General features: G+C 41.3%; 1 protein-coding gene across 1 annotated transcript in view; it reads left to right on the top strand.

Moving 5' to 3' along the window:
* The window catches only part of EGFLAM (EGF like, fibronectin type III and laminin G domains), a 179,100-nt gene that overhangs the window by 40,383 nt on the left and 112,834 nt on the right, over positions 1 to 25,883 (top strand). Inside the window, exons 2-3 of the mRNA XM_044232521.1 lie at positions 23,949 to 24,058; positions 25,045 to 25,125. Coding sequence (XP_044088456.1) covers positions 23,949 to 24,058; positions 25,045 to 25,125 — 191 coding nt within the window. The remainder of the gene's footprint in view (positions 1 to 23,948; positions 24,059 to 25,044; positions 25,126 to 25,883) is intronic.

The raw sequence follows: 25,883 nt of genomic DNA, 5'->3' as shown, positions 1-25,883 counted from the left end.
AGGTCATTTTCCCAAGATCATCAGAGAGAACTTTAAAAGAGACTGGTTATAGACATTAAAATCCCCAGCCCTTACAAAGATCTCCTACATAGTGTGGCTTCGGTATCATGGGATGGGTAGAATTAATATTAGGAGTACTGTTCCTTGGCCCTTCCCCAATGTTCCTTCCATGCCTTCTTCAGAAAGGTAACCCAAGTTCCTGAAGCAGACCCCCGGCCCCTAGGGGTCTCTGAATGGCATATTCCCTTCAGACCTCAGCATGAAGCCTGAGCTCCACCCACATGGGTTTCCGATGTGGAGCAAATGGCTTCTGGTCCCAGACAAGACAGGGGTCTTGTGTTGGAAAGATGACCCACATTTGTCACCATGATTTCTTCTGGCAGGCCTGTGGTACCTTGGGGCACCTGGAAGAGCAAATTCAGGTTTGTGGCTATTTGGGGAGTTAGCACTGTAGGATAGAAGGCTGAACTAAGGTCCCGGCGGTAGTGCTAGAAGGAAGATAGATAATAATTCAGGCATTTAGTCGATTGGACAGCAAATATTTATGGATGCCTATTGTATTCCGGAGAATATTATAGGAGTCAAGAATAAAGGGTGAACACAAAGGCTCCTGTGCTCAGAGAGTTTGCATTCTATGGGCTACTGGGGGCGAGGGCTAGCATCAGGGTTGTATCTGGAAAGTCAGAGAAGAGGAGCAGTTAAAGGAGCTGTAGGTTTTTGAACTGTGGAGACCACAAGAGAGATTTGGAGGTTGAAGAGGATGGTTTCATTCTGGAACATTTGGAGTTTGGGGTGTTTGTGAGCCATCAAGGCTGAGAAGCTCACTTAGATATGCCTAGTTAGATATGGAAAGCTACATTTGGCAGAAGCCTGGGGACACTGGGAATGGATGAGAGGTCGTGCAAGCATAGGACTCACGGTGGGCTCAGCCAAGGGCAGGTGCACATGAGGAGCACCTGGGGAAGGGTGATGTGTGTTAAGGCAACAGAAAGGGTTGGGAGTCACTGGTACCACCTGAGAAGAGGCCTGGGTCAAATTGAAAGCTCCTATAGCTTCATGAGATATGGAAGTGTGTGCTTTCTTTTTTTTTTTTTTTTTAAGATTTTATTTATTTGACAGAGAGAGGTCACAAGTAGATGGAGAGGCAGGCAGAGAGAGAGGAGGAAGCAGGCTCCCCGCTGAGCAGAGAGCCCGATGCGGGACTCGATCCCAGGACCCCGAGATCATGACCTGAGCCGAAGGCAGCGGCTCAACCCACTGAGCCACCCAGGCCCCCCAGAAGTGTGTGCTTTCTAGCATCTCGCAAGAGAGTCAATATATCAAGATCTTAGTGTGAGCCCTTCACTAGCTGCTGTCACCTCACACAAGACACTTAGCTCCTGAGTTTTAATTTCTCCATCACTGAAATCAGAGGTTCAGCCAAACCAGAGGTTCTCACACTGTGGTTTATGGAACCCCCACCCCCTAGCACCAGCCTCTCCTGAGAGCATGTGAGAAAAGTCAATCCTCGGGTCCCATCCCTGATCTGCGAGATCAGACAATCCAGATAGGGCCATCCATCTGTTATAGGCTTTCAGGTGATTCTGATGATCCGCAAAGTTTGAGAACCACTAGATTAGATGAATGTGAGACTCCCTTCTAGCTTAAAAGCTAGAAAGCTAGTTGGTTGGACGACTGCCTTCGGCTCAGGTCATGATCCTGGAGTCCTGGGATCGGGTCCTGCATCGGGCTCCCAGCTCCATGCGGAGTCTGCTTCTCCCTCTGACCTTGTCCTTGCTCATTCTCTCTCTCACTGTCTCTCTCTCAAATAAATAAATAAAATCTTTAAAAAAAAAAAAAAGCTTCTATACTGTATTCTCCTTCACGTGCTTTTGTCAAGTTTAATAGCCTATGCTTCTTTGTCTTCCCTTAATTGTTTTTTTTTTTTCCCCAATTTATTTATTTTCAGAAAAACAGTATTCATTATTTTTTCACCACACCCAGTGCTCCATGCAAGCTGTGCCCTCTATAATACCCACCACCTGGTACCCCAACCTCCCACCCCCCCGCCACTGGTTTGAAGTCTTCCCTTAATTGTTAAACGATGGTAACATTTAACCATTGTTAGTGATGAATCATCATTAAGTGGCTTAAAATCTTCTGCTTGGAGTGGGGGGTGTCTGTGTGTGTGCGCCTGTGTGTATATGTAAGCACATGTGTGTGCATGAATGCACATATGTGCATGCGCCTGTGTAGTGCAAGGAGGCTCCAGAATGAAGAGTTAGGGCTGGCCCATCCTGCTTGTGCGCATGCGCATGTGTAGTCCCACGAGGCTCGTGAGTGGAGACTTAGGCTCTCCTATCCTGCTTGCTTTCTTGTACTCCGCCGTGTAAGTGAGCTGTGTCAGGGAAAGCCAAAGATCACAGTGGGTGAGCTCACGCACACAGTGGCCCTCAAAAGCTGTGCTTTGCCTTAACCTTCTCTGACACAGCTGGAGCTAGGGGTAGAGTTGACCTGGAACTACACCCATGGGATAGTTGTCAGCTCTTGGTGTTAGTGATGTGTTTTGGGAGCAGTGTTGTTGCAGCACGGAACTGACAGCCAAGAAAGAATTCTTGAGACATCTTTGGTGCAAAAAACGTGGTTTTATTAAAGCAAGGGGACAAGCCCTATGGGCAGAAAGAGCTATTGTCTCTGGATTGTGAGGAACAATTGATTTATATACTTTGGGGTTGAGGGAAGTAAAGACAATGGGAAGTTCCAAAAGGATTTTCAGATGCTGAGGAAGACTCGCCAGGATCCTGGAGGCCAGTCTATCATCAAGCTAAGGTAGTTTTTCCCTCTAGCAAGGCATTTACATCAAGACAGCTGGGAGTTTCTTTGAGGAAGGTTCCACTCTGCCTGCTTCCAGTATTTGTAAATGGGCTGCAGGTCATAAGGACATTTTGTTTTATTTACATTTCCTTCTGCCTTTGTTTTCCACATCATACCCCCCTGAATACTTTTGACCCTTAAATCTTTAAGGTTGTTGAGGGTGAATGGTCTTATCTTTGTTAACTTCTTGATGAAGAGGGGTGCAGAGATGTCCTTACTTCTGGGTCAACATTGGTCATTTGGGGGAATTTATATATATGAGTTACCCAAGGCAGAGGCACCCAATCCAAGATAGACAACATATACGAACCTCCTTGAGTGGGAAGGATCATCTGTCAGCTGGAGGTTATGACAGTGAAGGAGTCTTGGCACCAGGGAGGGAGTCACCACAAAAGACAACAAAATAAAGTTAGTATTATAATGAGAGCCTGAGAAAAACAGCCTTTGATAGTTAGTCAAAAATTTCCTCTAGTCCAGGAATTTAACCAATCACTAAGGGAAAGAGAGAAATTATTTAAAGCACCAATTTGAGTATTTGTATCTTCTAGCCATCGTGTTATATTTTTGTGATATCGGAATATATATACTGCATTCTGTTTTTTTTCCCTCTTTCTTTTGTAAAAGATTTTATTTATTTATTTATTTGCCAGAAAGAGAAAGAGAGAGAGAGAGGGAGAGCGCACAAGCAAGGGGAGCAGCAGACAGAGGGAGAGGGAAAGGGAAAAGCGGGCTCCCTACTGAGTAAGGAGGCTGATGCAGGACTGGATCCCAGAGTCCTGGGATCATGATCTGAACCAAAGGCAGCCACCTAATTGACCGAGCCACATGGGCTGTTCCCCACATTCTGGTTTTATGCTATCACTGCTTTCACCTTGTGTAGCAGTTAAAGTATCTACTGCCATCATATCCTCCTTTGTTTAGCAAGCAATCAGGTAATTTGTAAGAGGCACCTTTTATTTTTTTTTTTTAATTTTTTAAAAAAAGATTTTGTTTATTTATTTGACAGAGAGAGATCACAAGTAGGCGGGGGATTGGGGGGAGCAGGCTCCTTGCTGAGCAGAGAGCCCAGTGCGGGGTTTGATCCCAGGATCCTGGGATCATGACCTGAGCCAAAGGGAGAGGCTTAACCCACTGAGCCACCCAGGTGCCCAAGAGGCACCTTTTATAGAAACAAAAGAAAAAATACAGGTTAAGGGCTGGAGCAAAATTACAAACCCCAGTGTCTTGAGTCTTAAGTCCTTAAGATCTAATACCTACAAAGATGTGTTGCTGAAACATTTTCTCCTGTAATAACCCTCATTTTTATCAAAGATAGCCAAATCAAGACTAATTTATTTATAAAACAAGTCCAATTTTAACAAACTTGGCCTCATTACTTTCATAAGCTCAGTAAGAATAGTGAATGATCACATAGATCTTTTAAAATCAGCTTTGCTAGAACTTTTTATAAGGAATCTAGATTGAACTTTCAGTAGCCTCTCTAGACCAGCAGGCAAGCTAAGTGCTTGTCATTAGACATGCCTGCAAATACTTGTAGATTTGAGTGAATTCCTTTTCACGAGGTCCCCAAAGTATCCTGATAGTCCTCCACCTGCCAGGAAGTGACAGTCTTCACTAGCTGGTGAGACTTCTGGGAACTCTGTAAGCAAGGTATCAGGCCAACATTTCCAAGGGGCTCTATTGGCTTCATGTTTCACCAAGTCACCCGTACTTCCTTAAAACTGTTTGGTCATATCTGAGTCTCTGCATGTCTCTCAAATAGGATATTCCAGTTAAAGCCTTGGTAAAATAACCAATGTTTCAAAATCAGTGGTGTCCTGTTACAAGGAGAACAGAATTTGTATTGAACTTATGCAAATGATTGCTATGATTGCCAAAGAAGGAAGAATACTTCAGGAGATCTTTTTAATTTCAGAGGGTTCAGGTAGAGAGAAAAGCTAAAAGCTTCATTTTGTTCACAGAGAAATACTTTATCATTATTTCTGTCTATCATTGATGTTTTAAGAGAAGGCTTCCTTAATCTGGAAGAGCAGCAAACATTAAAGAACTAGCAACGTTTCAAACAGGAGTCACAAAAGCTATAATCATCCTCACTTTAGTTACTTCTGGCAACTCTTACCCATTTTAGTTTTAGGATTTTAATGATATTAAAAACCTGCATTTGTCAAAAGCCCTTTTTATGAATCTCCTGCAAGATGAAACACATTTCACAAGAGACGACGAACAATAACTGTAAACGACAAAAAGACTAAAATATGGACATAGTTCAAGACCTGAGGCGAGGTTGCAATATAGTTGGTGAGGAAATCTGGTGATTTCTGTGACACTTCAGTAATCACAATATTAAATGATGGCCTTATACCAGAACATATTAAAACTTTAGGAATTGCCTGTCATCTCTAGAAGATTAAAGCATTTACCTGAGTAATACAACCTAAGGCTTATTATTTAACAGTGCTTCCAGAATAACTCAAATAAACTCATCATAACCAAATAAAAAGGCCTCATGAGTCAAAAAGACTTCATTTACATGTTAAGTCTTAAGAAGTTTGTTAAAAAAAAAAAAACCTCAGAAGGTTATAAAGCACATGCCTAAATAGGATTACAGATCATTACAAAACTTAATTATTATTTATTCAATCAAGATGATCATAAGAGAGTCCAGAGGCAAATATGTAGAGTTCTACAGTTGTTAGCAAAATGTAGCTCCTTTAATATTGAGAAGAAGTTGTAACTAAGTAATCAAAAACCTGATAAAGACAAAACCTAGAAACTGGTTTTCCTGGGCAGACAAAAGAGAAAAAAAAATGTTTATATTTTCTTATCAAGTACAAACCACAATTCAAGAAAACTTTGTTCTTTTAACTGAGAGATCAGCAGAATTTCAATTATGCCACTGTACTTTTAAAATCCATTCATTTTAACTTCAGTCCTGACCACATATAAAATTCCTTTCCAATGATTTCCTTTCATAAACCTTTTAAAACAACTTTTTCATTTCAGAGTTGTTTCCCTTATTCCCATCAGTCTTAATTACATTTAACAAACTTTTAACTCTTAGAAACCTTAGCCTCCAGTGAAAACTAAGTAGTAACCAAATGTGAACTTCTAAACCAGAATTCTTCAGATGGCAAATTTATGACTCTAGTAAGCACAAAGCAGATTTACCAACACATTCAAACAGCCTTAGTTACTTTGCAGTAAGTCAAAAGTCAAAACCTACATTCAGCCATCAATGCTTTAGTATTTTATTTCATTTGGAAAAGGCCTAGGTGTCCAATGAATTCAATCCTATATATTACCCAAGCAAAATTTTAAAGTTTCAGGTTATCAAAGGCATTGAAAGCTATCTTAACAATTACCCATGAAAACTTGAAACAGACAAAATTAGCCAGAATTTTAAGTCATCCTTTTTTGTTTTTGTTTTTATTTTAGGGAGAGAGTGCTGGGGGTAGTGGTGGAGGGAGAGAGAGAGAGTCTCAAGCAGACTCCTTGCTGAGCATGGAGCCCAACACGGGGCTCGATCCCATGACCCAATCTGAAACCAAGAGTCACATGCTCAGCTGGCTGAGCCATCCAGGTGTCCCTGGTTTTAATTCTTCTTTTTGCTAACAAATTCCAACAGAGATAACATGAGTTTATGTAACTCTTAGTAAGTGTTGGTAGAATAAGAAATTTCAATTAGTTTAAATACTGAACTATGTTCTACCTGGGTCCACTTAAAAGTAAGTCGATTTGTTCCGCATTGTCAGTTTTTACCTGGGATACTGGTGGGACAATCTGGAGTGGGCGGTGTTAAGTCTCGGGGTGCTCTTCGCTCTTCAACAGCAAGGGGAGAGGTAGGAGCCAATGGTGCTGGAACCAGGGATGGTCTAGAAGCCAGTTATGCAGTCCACACACCCGAGTGGTACAGAAATAGGGAGAGGGGAAGACAGAAGAGGTGAGGTGCTGCCAGAAGGCAGAGAAAAAAGATTTCTGGTCTTAAAACTTAGCTCCGACAGATGAACAGATGCCACACTTTTTCCCTTTAAATCTTGCAACTGGATTGTTTCCAGTGGATTAAAAGGCATCCCAAGGGAGAGTCCCTGGGGGCTGAAGAGAAAAGGTCTATTATCCAGAACACCTCTGCGCCCAATCCCTCCACCTCCCTTGTGGTGTCCCAGGTGCAGGATTATCAATGATTCCTGGTGTCAAAGTGACCCCAGGCATCCCTGGAACAAAATCCCTATGATCACTGCCTGCCATAAAGGCCCTGTAGGAGGGAGGCCTGCCCTCCTCCCCCCTTCCCCATTCACATTCTAGACTACAGTGAGTGCCTGAGGCCGTGAAGTATCCTCCGTTTCTAACCCATAGAAAACATGAGAGAAGTTTAACAAAAGGCAATTACCCAAATTTTTAATTTTAGTTAGCAGAGGACATTGACAGAAACAGTAAAGATAGAAATCCATCATGGCCTAAGCGACATTCCAATACATATAGTATTTAAGGCCAGCTTCCCTAGGAAATGGTCCCCAGTTGGGTTTTAATTCCATTGGGCACCGGTTTTTGGCTGGCTCCCAGTGGAGATCCCACAGCCAGAAGTGGCTAGATCAGAGAAGTGGAAGGGATCACATTAGACCAAGGAGGAGGAAACTTCACATGGGAGTCTGAAGATCAATCAGCAGCCGTCCTGGTGACTTAGGTGGCTGATCCGTGTCTAAGACAGAGAACTTTGTATAAGGACAGGAGGAAAGAGAGGGCATCAGGTGTCTGGATCTTATTACCATTCTGCCCAGGGTACTAACTTCCAGCCAAAAGGCAGGCTTTCTCCACCCCAGAGAGTAGTTCTGGGCTAGGGGATTGCAGCCTGAGCAATCAGCAGGAGAGTGTTCCAGTAAGGCCACACTCCTTGAACAGCGCCAGGAATGAGAGCAGAGGAGAGAGGAGAGGAAGTACTCGCCAAGTCTGCACCGCGGCTCGGAGTCCAGATGTAAAGACTCAAAGCCACGAGGGAGGCTGTCAAATGATGTGTTTTGGGAGCAGTGTTGTTGGGGTCCCGAATTGATGGCTAAGGAAGAATTCTTGAGATATCTTTGGGGTAAAAGGGTGGTTTTATTAAAGGAAGGAGACAGGCCTTACGGGCAGGAAGAGCTGTAGCCTCTGGATTGTGAGGGCCACTGATGACACGCTTGGGGTTGGGGGAAGTAAAGACGGTGGGAAGTTCCAGAAGGATATTCAGATGCGGAGGAAGACTCACCAGGATCCTGGAGGCTATTGTCAAGCTAAGGTAGTTTTTCCCTCTAGCAAGGCATTAGCTTCAAGACAGCTGGGAGCTTCCTGGAGGAAGGTTACCCTCTGCCTGCCTCCAGCATTTGTCAATGGGCTGTAGGTCATAAGGACATTTCTTTTTATCTACATTTCCTTCTGCCTTTGTTGCCCATACCACTGGCATGCTCTCTGGCATCTCTCTGCATTTCTGGTGTCTTTGTTCCCTTGGGCTTGATGACTGCTTCGTAACAAGAGCTGCTGCTAGTTCAGCCCAGATTTCCGTGTCAGAAGTCACCTGCGGGTCAGCACCTCCTCCAATGTGCCGCTGTGCACACGTGCAGCCCCCAGCCAACAAGCCCCGCTCTGTCCACCACTGGCCCTGGCAGACTACGAGCCAGTGGCCTTCCCTCTCACCAGAGCGGGCACCCACCAGCAACGGGGTCCACCCTCAGAAGGAAAGGAGGCGGCCATGAGGACCAGGAAACAGGAATCTGGATGGGGAATCCAGGGTCTTGGGCACTCAGGGATGGTCTACACATGGCAGGGTCCTGACTCCCATAAGCATGTGGCCTGGGACCCCACATTCCAGCCAAGGAGCATGGTATGGCCCCAGAGAGGACCCATAGTGGGGCTTCTAAAAGAAGACCCCTATTTGTGTGGGTCTAAGGGAGAAGCCATGAACCGCTCCGAGGGCTCCTCTTCCCTCTCATCTTCTGTGTCCTGCAGACACTCCCCCCATGTGACATTTAGGGATGTGTAGCATGTCGAAGTATGGGAGACACTAGAAAGCATCTGATGGAGCCCATTAGTTAACATGTGGGAAAGCCAAGAGCTCTGGAAGGGCCAGCCGCGTTCTGGAATGGTGGATTCCTCTCTGGAATGATACTCGGGAGTGACAAATTAATTACACCCCAGAGTACACCCTAGGAGGGTGGATTCCATTTGAGAATTACACTGTGTGGAATGGTGGAGAGTGTTCTGGAATTATGCGTGGCAATGGTGGACTTCAAAAGGAAGCAGGACTGTGATGGGAACAGACCTGCCCCTCAGAGAGAAGCAGGCAGTGCTTTGGAAAGCACCTCCTGCTGCTCCTCATGTCTGAGAATGTCTTGAATCCCTGGGTAACCAGAACAAACACCGTTCTGTCTTAAACCCACATTTGCTCTGCTGCCTTGAAGGCATCACCTTGGAACAGGCTCGAGTGGCAGATTTCGGTTACATATTCATAGTGCTGCTTTAGTAATAATAGTTGGAGCGAGCTTCAAAGAGATGGAAATAAGGTCTTTTTTTTTTTCCCTGTTCAAAATTTCCTGATAATTTTTAGTTAGTCTGGGCGCTGTATTGCTTCGATGAATATAACTTGGTTCATTCCATGAAAATCAAATAACTATAAGGCTAGCAATGTATTTCTGTCACAGATGATATTTTTGTTTGCGTTTTGAAGTGTTTTTATAAATTGAATTACAAAACTAACCAAATCAGAGATGAATTTTGCTCAGGAAGTTGAAGTCTTTTATGAAATAAAATTACCATGAGAAATTGACCTAATTATTCAGAAGTTTCAAATGCAAAAACCTAATAGAGTTTTGAAAGCCCTCCAAAGAAGAAAGCCCAAGAATACAGCTCCCTTGTGGCAAAGCAACACTTTTTATTTGCTTCTCTCTTAAGAAATACAGCTCTTAGCTCATGAGAGCACAGCTTCTGGATCTATTGTATAAATGCATTATACTAGTTTTCAAGGCTATGGTTCTTTAAAACTAATTTTTTATTGCATAATACATTTTTTCCTTCATTCTAACTATTGTTGGTTAAATACAAGTGTGATTTTCATATGTAACTGCTTAAATCTTTCATCCACATGTAAGTGGCCTACTATTTTGATGTTTGTTCATGTTGAAGAAGTGCTGGTATGTTTTCATATCATAATAGATAACATCCCAGAAGACCTCCGTGTTGTAACCGTTATCAAAACTTTCTGCTTCATGAGGAGTATTTGAAGAGTGTAGCTTGAGGTCGACTTGCCCTGTTCAAAGACCGGACTTTCTCTTGATATAAGGAAAGCCTCTTTAGTTTCGCTCACTTAGCTGGAAGAGAATTAGAGAGAAGTTTTGATTGGCGTTCATCCCGGTGAGGACCGCACTCCCGACTCCTTATCTGCGGTTTCTCTGGTCCTTCCAGATCCACCACCTCGCTGTGTCTGGAATCTGTTTCCAGCATGCAGAAGTGGCTCTGCTGGGTGGCTTTCTCCAGCTCTTAACTTCCCCCTCTGCAGAGGCCATGCTCATCTGTGATCTCCAGCAATGTGCTTACTCTGCAGACACAGCTTTGGTCGGCTCCTGGCTAGAGACCAGCCCTGCCCTTAAGGACACTTCAAACAAACATGCAAAGAGACAAAAAGCTGTGCTCACAATGCATGCTTGCCCCTGGGGTTTCCTTCCAGCTGAGGGCCATTCATACATGCCTCCCACACACAAGGTTTAGAGCCCCCAATCCTATGACCCCAACACCCTTCATGTTGCATTCTGATGCTTTGCAGGAAAAGAGTTTAAGTTACTCATGCATAGTCTTCAGTGGAGAATAAATGCTGTTTATGCTTTGAGAAGGAAACTGTGCCCCTTCGGATCTGGAATGGCCAGAAAAACCACCAGGGAAGTCTTGACCAAATGGCAAATAAGGTCCACCGCACGTACAACTCTGATAGTTAGTAGCGCTGTTCTAGGAACTGGGCTGAGGAAGATTCCAAGGCCTCCATGAATGGGAGAGAATTGACACCATGTGATCAACTGAAGGAGACTTCCAGGTTTCTGGAAGTCAAGGTGGATGGGGATGCCGTTTATCAGGACAGGGATTACTGATGCAGCCCAAGTTAAAGAGAAAAATAAGGAGCTCAGTTTTAGTGTGTTAAATTTGAGAGGCTCACATGACACCTGGATCCACTTGGCTGTTGGGTACATAGACCTGCCCTTCTGAAGGAGAGGGCTGGGCTGGAGAATTAGATCGGCAGCCACCAGCGTCTATGCGGCAGTGACTGGCTGGGATGGGAACACCCAGGGGGAGAGAGTAGGGAAAGCTGAGAAGAAGAGGTTGGGCAGAATCACCAAGAACACCAACTCTAAGAGGAAGTACAGTTCTACCTCCATTACTCATTATTTCTGCCCCCATCCCATTGAAAAGATTTTATATCAACACACTCTAGACTTTAGTTTCTTCCTCCGTAAAGTGGGAATGATTTCTCCTTCCTGTATCCCATATTGTCATGAGGATCACTTGATTTCTGGTGAAACATGGTGGGTGGAACAAGCATACTTACTCCTGGTCCTTCCAGAATTCCACTGAAATGCTTGTAAATTGGGGCAAAGGGCACTTTGCCAGCAGGACAAAAGGAAAGAGGCAGAAGATGGCAGTGATGACATTTGGGAAACGGAAATGCACATAGGCAAGTGGCAATGCATTTAGAAATCAAAGTATGGGGTGTGCCTGGGTGGCTCAATAGGTTAAGTGTCCAACTCAGCTCATGATCTCAGGGTCATGAGATCAAGCCCTACTTCAGGTTCTGCGCTCAGTGTGGAGCCTGCTTGAGATTCTCTCTCTCTCGCTCTCTCATTCTGGTCCTTTCCCTAGCTTGTGCTCTCATGCTCTCTCTCTCTTTCAAAAACAGAAAGGATGATGATTGCTAGGCCAGCAGCGAGGGGAAGGTGATCAGAAGCTGGCTACTGTTTGAGGGGAGCCTTAAAGTTTACAAGGGTTTTCTTCTGCATCTCTGACTCTTTCTCTTTCCTCGGATCTCTCTTTCATTTTAAAGAAGTAACTGTTCAAGGGAGAAAGATATCGGTACCTTGTATGAATAAACCACAGTGTATCCATTCTCTTACTGAGTTAGGATGTTAGGATGTTTCTGGTAAAAACAAAGAAATGTACAGATAAAATAAAGGTATGTAAACCTCCACAGAGATAAGACACAGTTACACGTAAGGGCTTTTTCCCCTGGAAGAGAAGAAGGAGGAGGAAAGGAATGGAGAATGGAGATATAGATGTGTTTTATTCCCCGCCCCCACGTTTATTTATTTACTTGGGGCTTTATCGAGATAGAAATTACATATGACACTGTTATGTGTGTAAGTTTAAGGTCTACAGTGTGGTAATTCAATATATGCATTTGATGTACATGTTGAGAAATGATCAAGACAATAAGAGGAGATGATACATTTATCATCTCAGGAAGAACTTGTAGGATTTACTCTCTTAGCCCCTTTCAAGTATGGTGAACTATAGTCACCATGCTGTCTGTTAGATCTCCAGAACGGATTCATCTGATAACTGGAAGTTTGTATCCTTAGGCTACCTTTACCCATCCTCCTCCCCACACTACCCCACCCACTGTGGCAACTTCCAACGCTCTGTTTCTGTGAGTTTGACTTTTTTTAGATTCCACATATAAATGAACTAATACAGTATTTGCTTTTCTCTGAATCATTTCACTTAGTATAATGCCCTTCAGGTTTATCCATTTTGTCACAAGTGGCAAGATTTCCTTCTTTTTTTTAAACTGAATATTTTTCCATTGTTCGGTGGCGTGTGCGTGTGTATGCGCACATGCACATGTGTGTGTGTATGTATACATCATAATATATTTATCCATCCATCCATCAACAGACATTAGCTGTTTCCATGTCTTGGCTATTGCAAATAATGCTGAAATGAACACAGGGGTGCAGATATCTCTTTGAGATCCTGTTTTCATTTTCTTCAGACACCCAGTCTTGGTAGTTTGAGGGACGCTATATAGTTTTCCAGAGTGTCTGTGCCAAGTTACATCCCCACCAAGAGTGCACCAGAAAAGTCCCTTTTCTCCCCATTCTCACCAACACATGTTATCTCTTGTCTTTTTGATAATCGCCACTCTCACAGGTGTGAGCTTATACATTTTTGTGGCTTTGACTTGCATTTTCCTATTGTTTAGTGATGTTGAGCAATTTCTCATGTGTCTGTTGGCTTCTGATTTGTCCATCTCAGGAAAAATGTCTTTCTTTGGAAAATTTCAGGTTCTTTGCCCATTTTTTAATTGTATTATTTGTTTTTTTGCTATTGAATTGTGTGCATTCCTTATATATTTTAGATATTATCCCCTTATCAAATATATAGGGTACAAGTATTTCTCCCATGAACTAAAGCGTTAAGTTATTTTGAGGAAGGAAAAACAAAATCTTCCCATCAGTATGCAAGGCCATGTATTAAGTGAGTGTATGTAAAAGCGCCATGCTCAGAGCACCTGGCTTTCCCACCAGCTCTGGTTTAGAATCTTCATGAAGATGCGAAGCCCAGGACTATGGTTTTGGGCCTGTCCCTCTTCTCTTAGGCATTGTGAGACCTGGCTCTGGCCATCCCCCGGTCTATGTCCTGTGAGGCCCAGTGGCAATGCCCCTTCACTTTCCACTGCTGTGAGACCTAAGTTAGAATCAGCTGTCCTAGAGAATGCAGGACCTAGAGAGCAAAAACTTTGGAAAATCCTATTCTGGAATACAGCCAGCCACCAAGGTAGGGAGAAGCAAGAGGGTGTCTGTTCTGTGTCCTTTATAATACCAAGTCACCCCAATAGCACTTCTGTCGCTGTTAGTTGACAATGCTGTGGGCATTGTTCATGGCATCAATTGACATAGCAATAGCCTTCTTCCTGGGTGCCTTCGTTTTACTGTGATGATTGACTTATGATACAGGAATGATATTCTCTGCAGATAAATTACCTTTGGTTGTTAAGAGCTAATAGATCTGCTTCATTAATTGCAAACTATTTTTAGCCTTAGCATTAAATGGAGAGACAGAATGCATCCACGAGACAACAAAGCCTGCCTTAACCCAAGTAACACAAACTTCATAAAGCAGTGCTTTGTGGCTTTCCTTCAGTTCTAAAGGAGCCTGGTCATACCCACACTCATACAGTGTCTGGTCTTTGACTATGAAAATACTCTTCAGAGTAACTTTTTAAAATTATAAGAAATAATATACTAATATTCTGTAACCAAATAAAAGAAAACAAGGGGGAAAAATCATCCTTCATCTCAGCCACGCTGATATAACAATTGCCTTTTACCCTTGCCTTCAAGTTATTTTTCTAATGAATATTTCCTATATATCCAGTACTAGCGTCATGGCAACTGGGTATACTTTTCATTTAACACTATATCATTATTGTTGCTGCGGAGTGACCCTAGCCTCCCTTTTAAACTAAATTTTCAATTCTGAAATAAATCTAGATTTATTGCTAGTTGTGAAGATAATAGAATTCCTGCCCATCTCTCACCCAGTTTCTCCTCATGCCAACGTGGTCCCTAACCATGGCACGTTGGTCAAGTCTAAAAAATTAAGTAGTGATCGTACTAACTACTAGTAGTACCGTATTATCAACTGAACTACGGACTATTTGGATATCACTGGTTTTTTCCACTAATGTCTTTTTCTATTCCAGATCCAATCCAAGCTACCCAATGTGTTGAGTCAAATCTCACCATTAATGACTGTATTACAGTCCATCCATATAATATCCCACTATTGACCTAACACCCTCTTTCTAAATATCTAGATTATTGCTTTTTTTTTTTTTTTCTTTCCTGTCTCACAAAGGATCACAGGGCAGAATCTCTTCCCTTAAGATTCTTTTCCTCACAACAGACTGTAACCACATTTCCAAGAGCCCGAGGAGAGGGACGTATTGATGGCTCTGGGTACTGTCGCACATTGCCAAATTGTCTTCCAAAATGCCTGTGCTCATTTCCACTGTCATAAGTAATTTTTTGAGAGTAGCACATTCATGTAATCTTATCAGCATTAGCTACTCTCACTTAAACATTTTGACTAATCTAACAGGTGAAAATGACATCTCAATTTTTTAAAATTGTGCTTATTTGATTAACTACCAATTTGAATATTTTACCACATGTGTTTACCAACTATATTGTCTCTTTTGTGAGTTGTCTCTTCATATTTTATTTATTAGGGTCTGAATGTGTTTTTTATCAATATGTATGAGTTTTATAATAAAGATAGCCCTTGGCCTGTCATTTTGCTGCAGTGATTTATCCTTCAATCTGTTGTTTTGATTTTCTTTTGCGATTTTTGAAGAGCATAGCCAAAGTGTTAGGACGCAGAATTCATCACTTTTCTTTTGATTTATTTTCTTTACCTTTTTTAAGGTTAGAAAGGTTTCTCCTCAAGAACAAAAATCTGATCTTAAAACCCAATTCTCTTCTATAATTTGATTTCCCATCTTTAACCATTTGATTCATCTGGAATATTTTTGGCGTTTGGCCCAAATGCCTGACCTGGCCGCCTCTTGCTCAGCAGCTGCAGGTGGCCACGCCTTCTTCACCATCAACCTTAAAGACCACCTTTGTGTTCCCTGAGTGAGTGAAAGGCGTACACCCCCCTCCCCTGTGTTGCCCAAGGCCGAATTCTTAGAGCTCTCCTGACTCTTTTCTCTCCTTCACCCTCCACATTCACTCAACTACAACACCCTAGTGGTTCTAGTAGGTGGTTCTTCCTCCTGCTTTTTTGGAAAAGAGTATATATTGCTTGGAACACTTTTCCACCCCACTTTCCCTCATCCCTACTCGTCTGGAAGGTGGAGTCAGGGGTGTCCTGGCTTTGTGCCACCGAAGTGCCCCATATTGCTCGTATGTTTGTCCCACCCAGTTGCTATGTCCTGCTAACTTATTTGTGGTCCTCTGTCTCTTACATCATTAATGTAGCCTTACTGACTAAGTCTATGCCTGATGCATTTAGGAGCTCAATACATATTTGTTAGTTATGTGAAAGGCCTAATAGGAGTATATATGTCAGTAAAGTAGGAGTCCTACCCAACTCTGTCCCAGCAAGGCTTGATTAGAATATTTCCCTGCAGAATATGAAAGTAAAGGGGATAGCATATTGGAATTCATGCTTTTTATGGTCTGAAGATGTCAGGATACTGTAGCTTGGGTTGTTCAACATCCATTTATTCTCCTTCTAGGCACCATAACTGTCATGCAAAGGCTGGAAAAATTAAAACAACATTTTTCAGACTGCCTTGCAGCCAGTATTCTGGAGGTAAATTAGGTCTCACCAATGAGATGCATTCTTGGGACAGATGGAAGGCAGGTGTGGGATGAAGGCCATGTCCCGCTGTTCTTTCTCCTGCTAAGCAAGGTCGTCAAAGCATAGAACTCACACTTCCAAGGTTCCCCATCACTTTGTGGGTCTAAAGGCAACCCCAGTGTCATGGCAGGATTGAGTATGAAAGCAGAGATTTCTTGGTTTTGAGTCACCACTAAAACTAGTTCCTCTCTCTCTCTTTCTCATCTATTTATTCATCTACCTGTAAAATAGAGTGAATGGTGAGTCATGAATTCCAGTCCAGTGGCCTTCTCAGCAATTCCATAACCACACTTCTGCTGAAAATACTTAGAATGTTTTCTGTTTTCTGAACTGAACCTTGGCAGGACATACGGACTGGTGTCGCACTTGTTGACTCAAGTAGCCCACCTTGGTCAGTTGTCATTTTTTCCAAAATAAATGGAGAAAGTTCTGTTCCTAGGACTTAGGATGAAGCTGTGCTTACTCATCATTCTATGGTTCTGTGAGGGTCTGATAGATCATTTCCACTTGCTTTCCCCCCACTTCCCAGTCTCCTTTGAAATTTTATTGGCACAAACCTCCTAAATCAGCAAAAAGCTACAAGTAGTGGGTAATTATAAAGCTAGACCTAAAGATAAAAATACACAGAGAAAATGTAAGTGAATGATTAAGATATTTAACTTAGGAAGAGTTCTTTCAAATGTATAAGAAAAAAAAATTAACAACCCAGTTAACAAATGAACCAAATGCATGAATAGAGGAAGAAAAGTAGCCAAGGAAGATATTAAAATATTCAACTTTTTTCGTATCAGATTACTTGGGTGCCTGGGTGGCTCAGTCTGTTGAGCTGATTTTTGGTTTCAGCTCAGGTCATGAACTTAGGGTCATGAGATCGAGCCCTGTGTCAGACTCGGTGCTCAGTGTGGAGTCTGCTTGAGATTCTCTCCTTCTCCCTTTGTCCCTCCCACTCATGCTCTCTCTCTCTCTCTCTTTCTCTCTCTCTAATAAATAAATAAATCTGTTAAAAAATTAAAGACTTTTAAGTAATACTCAGATCTGGTAAAGATATATTACTTCTACTGGACATTCTCATAACCCCTTCATAAGCTGCTAAATTGGTTAATTTTCTAGATATTAGTTTGGATAGATTTATGAAAAGTCCTTAAAATATCCATTCTCTAGGATCAATAGTTGTCAACTGGAAGCAGTGTTGTCCCCAGGAGCCTTTTAGTAATGTCTGGAGATTATTTTTGGTTTTCACACTATGGCGGGGGGGTGCTATTGGCATCTAGTGCTTTGAGACCAGGGGCTATATCCAACATCCTACAGTGCATAGCAGAGTTCCCACAGAAACCCACATAGCCCAAAAGGTCAACAGTGTTGATATTGAGACATTCTGTCTTAGATACAAGAATTTTGCTTTAAGAATTTTTCCAAATGAGAAAATTAAATGCATCTAAAGATTCATTTATTCAAGCGTTTTTGGAGAACTGTAAGTCAGTAGTTATTGAAACTTTATAATTTTTAAAATTTTTAAAAAATTATATAATTTTTAAAATTTTAAATATAACATAATTTTTTAAATTTTAATTCTAGTATAATTAGTATACAGTATATATTAGTTTCAGTTGAACAGTTAAGTAATTAAAAAATTCTATACATTACTTGGTGCTTAACATGGTAATTGTACTCTTAATAACTTTCACCCATCCCCCCCACCCACCTCTTCTCTAGTAACCACCAGTTTGTTCACTATATATAAGATTCTGCTTTTTTGTTTATCCCTTTTTTCTTTGTTCATTATTTTGTTTCTTAAATTCCACATATGAGTGAAATTATATGGTATTTGTCTTTCTCTGACAGACTTCTTTCACTTAGCATTATATCCTCCTACCCGTGTTGTTGCAATTGGAAAGATTTCGTTGTTTTTATGGCTGAGTAATATTTCTGTGTGTGTATGTGTGTGTGTATGTGTATACACTACTGTACTACATCTTCTTATCCATTCACCTGTTGATGGACTCTTGAGTTGCTTCCATAATTTGGCTATTGGAAATAATGCTGCAATAAACATAGGGGTGTATATACCTTTTTGAATTAGTGTTCTCATATTTTTGGGGTAAATACCCAGCAGTAGAATTACTGGATCATATGATAATTATATTTTTATTATTTTGAGGAATTCCATACTCTTTTCCACAGTGGCTACACTATCAGAATGAATTCCCACCAACAGGGCACAAGAATTTCTTTCTCACCATATTCTCACCAACACTCTTTGTTTCTTGTGTTTATGATTTTAGCCATTCGGAGTGTGAGATGATATCTCATTGCAGTTTTGATTTGCAGTTCCCTGATGATGTGTAATGTTGAGCATCTTTTCATGTGTCTGTTGGCTATCTGGATGTCTTTGGAGAAATGTCTGTTTGGGCTTCTGCCTGTTTTTAAATTGGATTAGTTGTGTTGTGTAAGTTCTTTATATATTTTGGATACTAACCCTTGATCAGATATGTCATTTGCAATATCTTTTCTCTTTTAGTAGGTTGCCTTTTAGTTTTATTGTTTGTTTCCTTTGTTGTGCAGAAGCTTTTTATTCTGATGTAATCCCAGTAGTTTATTTTTGCTTTTGTTTCCCTTGCCTCAGGAGACATTATCTAGAAAAATGTTGCAATGGCCAATGTCAGAGAAATCACTGACTGTGTTCTGTTCTAGGATTTTTATGGTTTCAGGTTTCAGATTGAAAAAAAAAAAAACCATATGGTTTCAGGTCTTACATTTAGGACCTAAATCCATTTTAAGTTTATTTTTGTATATGGTGTAAGAAAGTGGACCAATTTTATTCTTTTGGGTGTAGCTGTCCAGTTTTCCCATCATCATTTGTTGAAGAGACTGTCTTTTTCCCATTGCCTATTCTTGCCTCCTTTGTTGAAGATTAGTTGACCATATGATTTGAGTTTGTTTCTGGGCTCTGTATTCTACTCTATTCATCTATGTGTATATAGTATATAGTAGCATATCTTGAAATCTGGGATTGTGATACCTTCAGTTTGTTCTTCTTTTTCAAGATTACTTTGCTATGCAAGGTCTTTGTGGTTCCATGCAAATTTTAGGATTATTTGTTCTAGTTCTGTGAAAAATGCTTTGATATTTTGAATTAGATTGCATTAAATCTGTAGATTGAGGGACTCCTGGATGGCTCAGTCAGTTAAACGTTTGCCTTCAGCTCAGGTCCTGGGATTGAGTCCTTCTTCAGGCTCCTTCCTTGGTGGGGATTCTGCTTCTCCCTCTGTCTGCTGCTCCCCCTGCTTGTGCTCTCTGTAGAGGGATATATGCAGAAAAATACAATATCTGTAAAAATATTTGTAGATTGCTTTGGGTAGTATGGACATTTTAACAATATTTGTTTTCCCAATCCATGAGCATGGAAGATCTTTCCATTTGTTTGTGTCATCTTCAGTTTTTTCATCAATGTTTTTTAGTTTTAAGAGTACACTTCTTTTACCCCCTTGGTTAAGTTTATTCCCAGGTATTTCATTATTTCTGGTGTAATCATTAATGGGGTTGTTTTCTTAATCTCTTTCTGCTACTTAATTATTCATGTGGAGAAATGTAATGGATATCTGTATGTTGATTTTGTATCCTGCAACCTTATTGAATTCACTTATCAGTTCTAACAGTTTTTTGGTGGAGTCTTTAAGTTTTCCTATATATATAACAGTATCATGTCATCTGTAAACAGTGAAAGTTCTACTTCTTACTTACCAATTTGGATGCCTTTTATTTCTTTTTCTTGTCTGATTGCTGTGGCTAGGACTTCCAGTCCTATGTTGAATAAAAATGGTGACAGTGAACGTTTTTCTCATGTTTCTGATCTTAGGAAGAAAGCTCTCAGTTTTTCACCATTGAATATGATGCTAACTGTGAGTTTTACATATATGGCCTTTGTTATGTTGAGGTGTGTTCCTCTAAACCTAACTTTGTTGAAGGTTTTTATCATTAATGGATGTCATATTGTGTCAGATGCTTTTTCTGCAACTATTGAAATGATCATATGGTTTTAATCCTTTCTCTTGTTGATGTGATGTATTAGGTTGATTCGTTTGTGAAAATCAAACTACCCTTGCATCCCAGGAATAAATCCCTCTTGAGCATGGTGAATGATTTTTTTTATTGTATTATTGGATTTGGTTCACTAATATTTTGTTGAAGGTTTTTTTTTCTATGTTTATCAGAGACATTGGCCTATAGTTTTTTTTATTAATAGTGTCTTTATCTGGTTTTGATATCAGGGTAATTCTGGCTTCAGAGAATGAATTTGGAAGCTTTCTTTCCTCTTTTATTTTTTGGAATAGTTTGAGAAAAACATGTGATTAACTCTAATTTAACTCTTTGGTAAAATTCACCTGTGAAGCTTGCTGGTCCTGGACTTCTGTTTCTTGAGAATATTTTTGATTACTGATTGAGTTTCATTGCTGGTAATCTATCTGTTCAAAGTTTGCATTTATTCCTGATTCAGTTTTGGGTGGTTATATGTTTTTAGGAATTTATCCATTTCTTCTAATTTAGCAATTCGTTGACATATAATTTTTTAATAAAACTCCCTTATAATCCTTTGTTTTTCTGTGTTGTTAGTGGTTATTTCTCTTCTTTCATTTGTGACTTTGTTTATTTGTGTCCTCTCTTTATCTCACTTTCTCACACTCTCTCAGTTTTTTTTTCTTTTCTTTTCTTTTTTTTTTTTTCTGATGGGTCTGGCTAAAGGTTTATCAGCTTTGTTGATGTTTTCAAAGAACCATCTCCTGGTTTCATTGATCTGTTCTATTGGTTTGGTTTTGTTTTAGTTCTCATTTCATTTATTTCTGTTTTAATCTTTATTATTTCCCTCCTTCTATTGGTTTTGAGTTTTGTTTGTTCTTTTTCTAGCTCCTTTGGGTGTGAGGTTAAGTTGTTTATTTGAGATTTTTTCTTGCTTCTTGAGGTAGGCCTGTATTGCTATAAATTTCCCTCTTAGAACAGCTTTTGCTGCAGCTGAAAATTTTTGGACCATTGTATTTTCATTTTCATTTGTCTCCATGTATTTTCTTATTTCCTCTTTGATTTCTTGGCTAACTATTCATTTGTCAGTACCACATTATTTAACCTTCATATATTTGCGGTCTTTCAGATTTTTTTCTTGTAGTTGATTTCTGCTGTCAAACTGTTGTGATTAGAAAAAGATGATGGTATGACTTCAGTCTTTCTGAATTTGTTGAGACTTATTTCATGGCCTAATGTGTAATCCATTCTGGAGATATTCCATGTGCATTGAAAAGAATGTGTACTTCACTGTATTAGTATAGATATATCCATAATTTTTAATTATCCCTCATAGAAATACTCAGATGTGAACAAAAAGGCACATACACAAATATTCTCAGCATTATTTTAACAGTGAAATTTTGGAAACAACCTAAATATCAGTCTGTCGAGTAAGTTAATGTACATATGTGCTCTAAGGAGCAGAGTACTTGGCCTTCCACTGCCCAGTGGTCTTTTCCTAGGATCTGATTCTCCTCTAAGGAGCTTTCAGTACTATGGGTGGGATCAAAAGAAGAACTATTCCCAAGACTCCCTTCATCCTGTCAGTTCCTAGTTTGGAAACTGGAAAAAACCTGATATTTCCTCTCTGACCCCTCGGTTGAGTCAAGAGGGAGTCACATTACATAAGTTTGGCCAACCAGATGGGACTTTAGATCTTGAACCAAGGTGGAGCCGGAGAATAGTTCAAGACCAAACCCCTGAGTGACACGAGTGGTGGCAGTGATAGGTGTCTGTGGGTGGGGGGACAGTGGCAGCTGCGTCCTAGACTGGCAGTTCTTACCAAGTGACAACACTGAGCCTCTACTACTTGGGCCGCCAGAAAGGCCTTGGTTTCTGTTATTAAAAACATGGATGGGAAGCCCCAGCAGCAGTCTAATAAATTGACACCTTAAGATCTTGGTGAATTGCAGACTGTGTAACCTAAGTGATATGCTAGAGCATTCTACACAGTTGTTAAAAGGAAGGATCATCAGCCCATACTGGTAAGTGGGAAATCAAATGGAAGAAATTCATCCACTCAGACTCTTTCATTTATTAGTCTCTGTGCTCTGAACTGGACATACCTAGTTCTTGCCTTCATGGAGATTGATTGATTGATTGGTTGATTTAGATTTTACTTATTTATTTGAGAGAGGGAGCACATGAGAGAGCACAAGCATGGGGAGGGGCAGAGGGAGAGGGAGAAGCAGACTCTCCACTGAGTAGGGAGCCCGATGCAGGACTGAAGCACCCAGGTGCCCATCATGGAGCATAATTTAAAATCGCAAAATACTGGAAATGAATTAATTGTCTAACAAGAGTGGAATGAGAAAGAGTGTAAATTGCAGCATATGCAGTACAGTCATCCCCACCTGTCTATGGTTTCAACGTCAAGATTTCAATTACCCACCGTGAGCCATTCTGCACACAGATGATCTGCCTTCTGACACATCATCAGAAGGTCAAGAGCAGTCTAGCACTCCATCACAGTGCCTAAGCCATTTGCCACACTTTACCTCATTGTGTAGGCATTTTGTCCCCTCTCATTATCATGAAAGGAGGGGTGAGTATGGTACAATAAGGTATTTTGAGAGAGACCATAGTCATATAACCTTTGCTGCAGTATGTTAGTGTAATTGTTCTATTTTATTATTGTAAACTTCTTACACTGCCTAGTTAATAAATTAAAGTACCATAGGTATATATTTATAGGGGAAAAATAGTATATATAGGGTTTGGTACTATCTGTGGTTTCAGGCATCCACGGGGTTCTTGGAAAGTATCCTGCACAGGTAAGGGGGAATTACTGTATAAAGGAGAACTTACAGCCATTAAAAATAATTAGATTGATAAATATATACTCTCAGTTTATATATATATATAGATACACTATATCTGTAAGTATATATCTAACTATATAATATATATAACTATATAAGATTTAAAATTTTGACTATATATGTGTATATATTTATTCTATATAATGAACACAATAAAGAAAAATAAAAATTTTATATACATAAATATGTATGTACATATGTATGTGTATATATCTATATCTACATATCTATATTTACATACAGATATCTTACAAAAAGTCACATGAAACCAAAAAGAAGTATTGTATTTAAATGTTGACAGGACTCATTCCTAAATTTTGGCAATCTTCCTATGTTATATTTATAAACATAAAATGTATTATTTATAACCATGAAATTATTTACAATAAGGATACAGTAAAAGATTTGAAGTTTGCTACTGTAAAACATTTGAAGTTTTCTAACTCCATTTTACACTTAACCATATTTTTGAGATGTTCTATAATAGGAATAAGTGAACTATGTAAACAGACATAGTTACATAAAATACTTATAAAACACATATATGTTACAAAGTAAAAAGAAAAAAGAAATTCGTCACCTTCCTTTGATACATTCCATGCCCCTAGAGTCAAGTCTGAAGTGCTTGGTTTCCCTTTGCTGGCCTCTGAGTGCTAGAAGTTACAGAAGGGACTGAGGGCCATACGATTGCCAGGCTGGGAGGGGACAGCAGATTCTGGTGAAGTCAGCTGAATTAGGTACGGCATGCCAGAGAGGTGTCTGATTTGTGTCCTGCGGTATCATCTTTCCGTCAATAGACGCAAGCTGGGAACCTCTGACACAGTCTCTTTTGCTTTGGGGCAGGCAAAGTGGAGCCTCCTCTGGATATCATGCTGTTCGCCTTGAACTGCACAGCTCTCAGCATCCAGTGGAGAATGCCCAGGCATCCCAGGAGCCCCATCACGGGCTATACTGTGAGTACCGGGGCCCAGTGATCTCAGACATGGGTGTCGTCCCGGTAACTGTACGCCCTTCCCACCCTTGCTCCTCCTATAGAGGGCCTCTTACACCAACCCTCCCCAATTAATCACTGCCCCGGTTTCCTTACATGAAACCAGAGCAAATGTTTCCCTTTTAAGGGTATTTGTAAGTGCCTGAAAGTCTGTTAGGATCTATGGAGTCCTTACTCTGTTCAGGGAGGGGGAAAATGTAAACTAAGTAGAAGATGTGGTTCCTGCTATCCAAGTAACCTCGGTCAAGTTCGGAGGCTAAAGCAGAAACATGGGAATAAAGTAAAAACATGGACAGGCAAAGTGGGGGAGGGGACAGAGAGTGCATTCCTACCTATCAGAGGAGAGGTTCGCCAATGTGTTTTTTTGAACAAGTTTTTAAAAAGTGAGTGAACTCTTAGGAGTTAGGAGATTTCAAATAAGTATTTGAGTTCTGAAAGCTCTGGGAATATCCAGAGAGCGGGCCACACCAGGCCCACATTCCTAAGGGGGATCCGAGTCCATTGGAGCTGGGCTGCCCACTTTAGATGGGACAGAATCCCCATAACACTCATATCTGCAGCTCCCTACTGCCTCCTTTTCACCAAAAATAGGCCCTCCTCCTATTGTCTTCTTAAGGCAGAGAAATGTGTTTCCGTACTCCTGTTACATAAAAAGTGGGACAATGGAAATGACCGGAGAAAGTCGAGGTTTGGGGAAGACTAGCTGGGGTTGGGTTCCTCCCACTTCACTGGCACACATCTCTCTCCCAGTGTCTGTGGGCTCATGGGTGTGTGAGTCCAGCCACCGGGGAGCTGGTGTTTGTTGTAGAACCAGGGTCAGCGAGGCAGCGCACCTCAGAGCCCCCCCCCCCGCCCCCCGCAGCTGTGTACGGAGCTCAAACCCCGGGCCTTTGATCGGCTATAGGAGTGCTGGTCCTGCTCTCACCCCGATGCCTGCCTCTTTTCCAGGTCTTCTACTCTGAGGTGGGTGCGGATAAATCCCTACAGGAGCGGTCGCATCGTGTGCTGCTCCAGGACCCCGTGGCCCCGGTGAGTAAAGGCAGCAAGGCCTCCCCCTCCAAGAGCACCTGTGGTTGGCGTTGCAGCGATAGTCAGAAGGATTTCTGATCGTGTGTATGTGTCATATGTAATAATCATGTGTACATAGTCCTCTGGAATTTACACACATCTTCACGCACACGCCCTCATCACACGCCTCGGCCCGTGTGTCCAGGAAGGCAGGCGTGTGCAGAAAGGTTCTGGGGAAGCACATCCATCCTGGACTCAATCCGCCCCCCACTTCATCCGGCGAGAAAACAGCCACCTTACAGCTGTTTCTTCGTTCATGAAGTTCGATGCCGACTTTTTAAAAATCCCCATAAAGCTTTATAAATAAATATGACCTATCTGTATCCTCCCAAGTGCCTGGAGACACAATGCAGAAGAAAATGATGTAATTTGAAATGTATATTCAAACGGTCCAAGTTGTTTATTTTTCTTGTCAAGCTCCAGTGCCCGGTCCTTCCACTCACCAGCGACTGCCTCTCCATCTATTTCTTTTCCTCTTTCCTGTCAAGGTCTCCGTGGGTGAATTTTCCTGCCTTAGGCATGTTCTGTTTTCTTTCCTCCACTCTCCTCCCCCCGCTGCCCCGTTCTACTACAATTCTCCAAGAGGCTAGAGACTTTTGAATTGCTCTGCAAGCATCCAGCCCCAGCGGCCAGAATGCGGCGGCGGTGGGGGTGTTGGCGACTGCGGAGTCTGCGCCCACTGTAGGCGCAGAAGCCCTACATGGAAGCTGTTGCTCCCT

This window comes from Neovison vison, chromosome 1 (assembly GCF_020171115.1).
Source record: "Neovison vison isolate M4711 chromosome 1, ASM_NN_V1, whole genome shotgun sequence".
Taxonomy (NCBI): domain Eukaryota; kingdom Metazoa; phylum Chordata; class Mammalia; order Carnivora; family Mustelidae; genus Neogale; species Neogale vison.
This window is presented reverse-complemented; position numbering and strand designations above follow the sequence as displayed.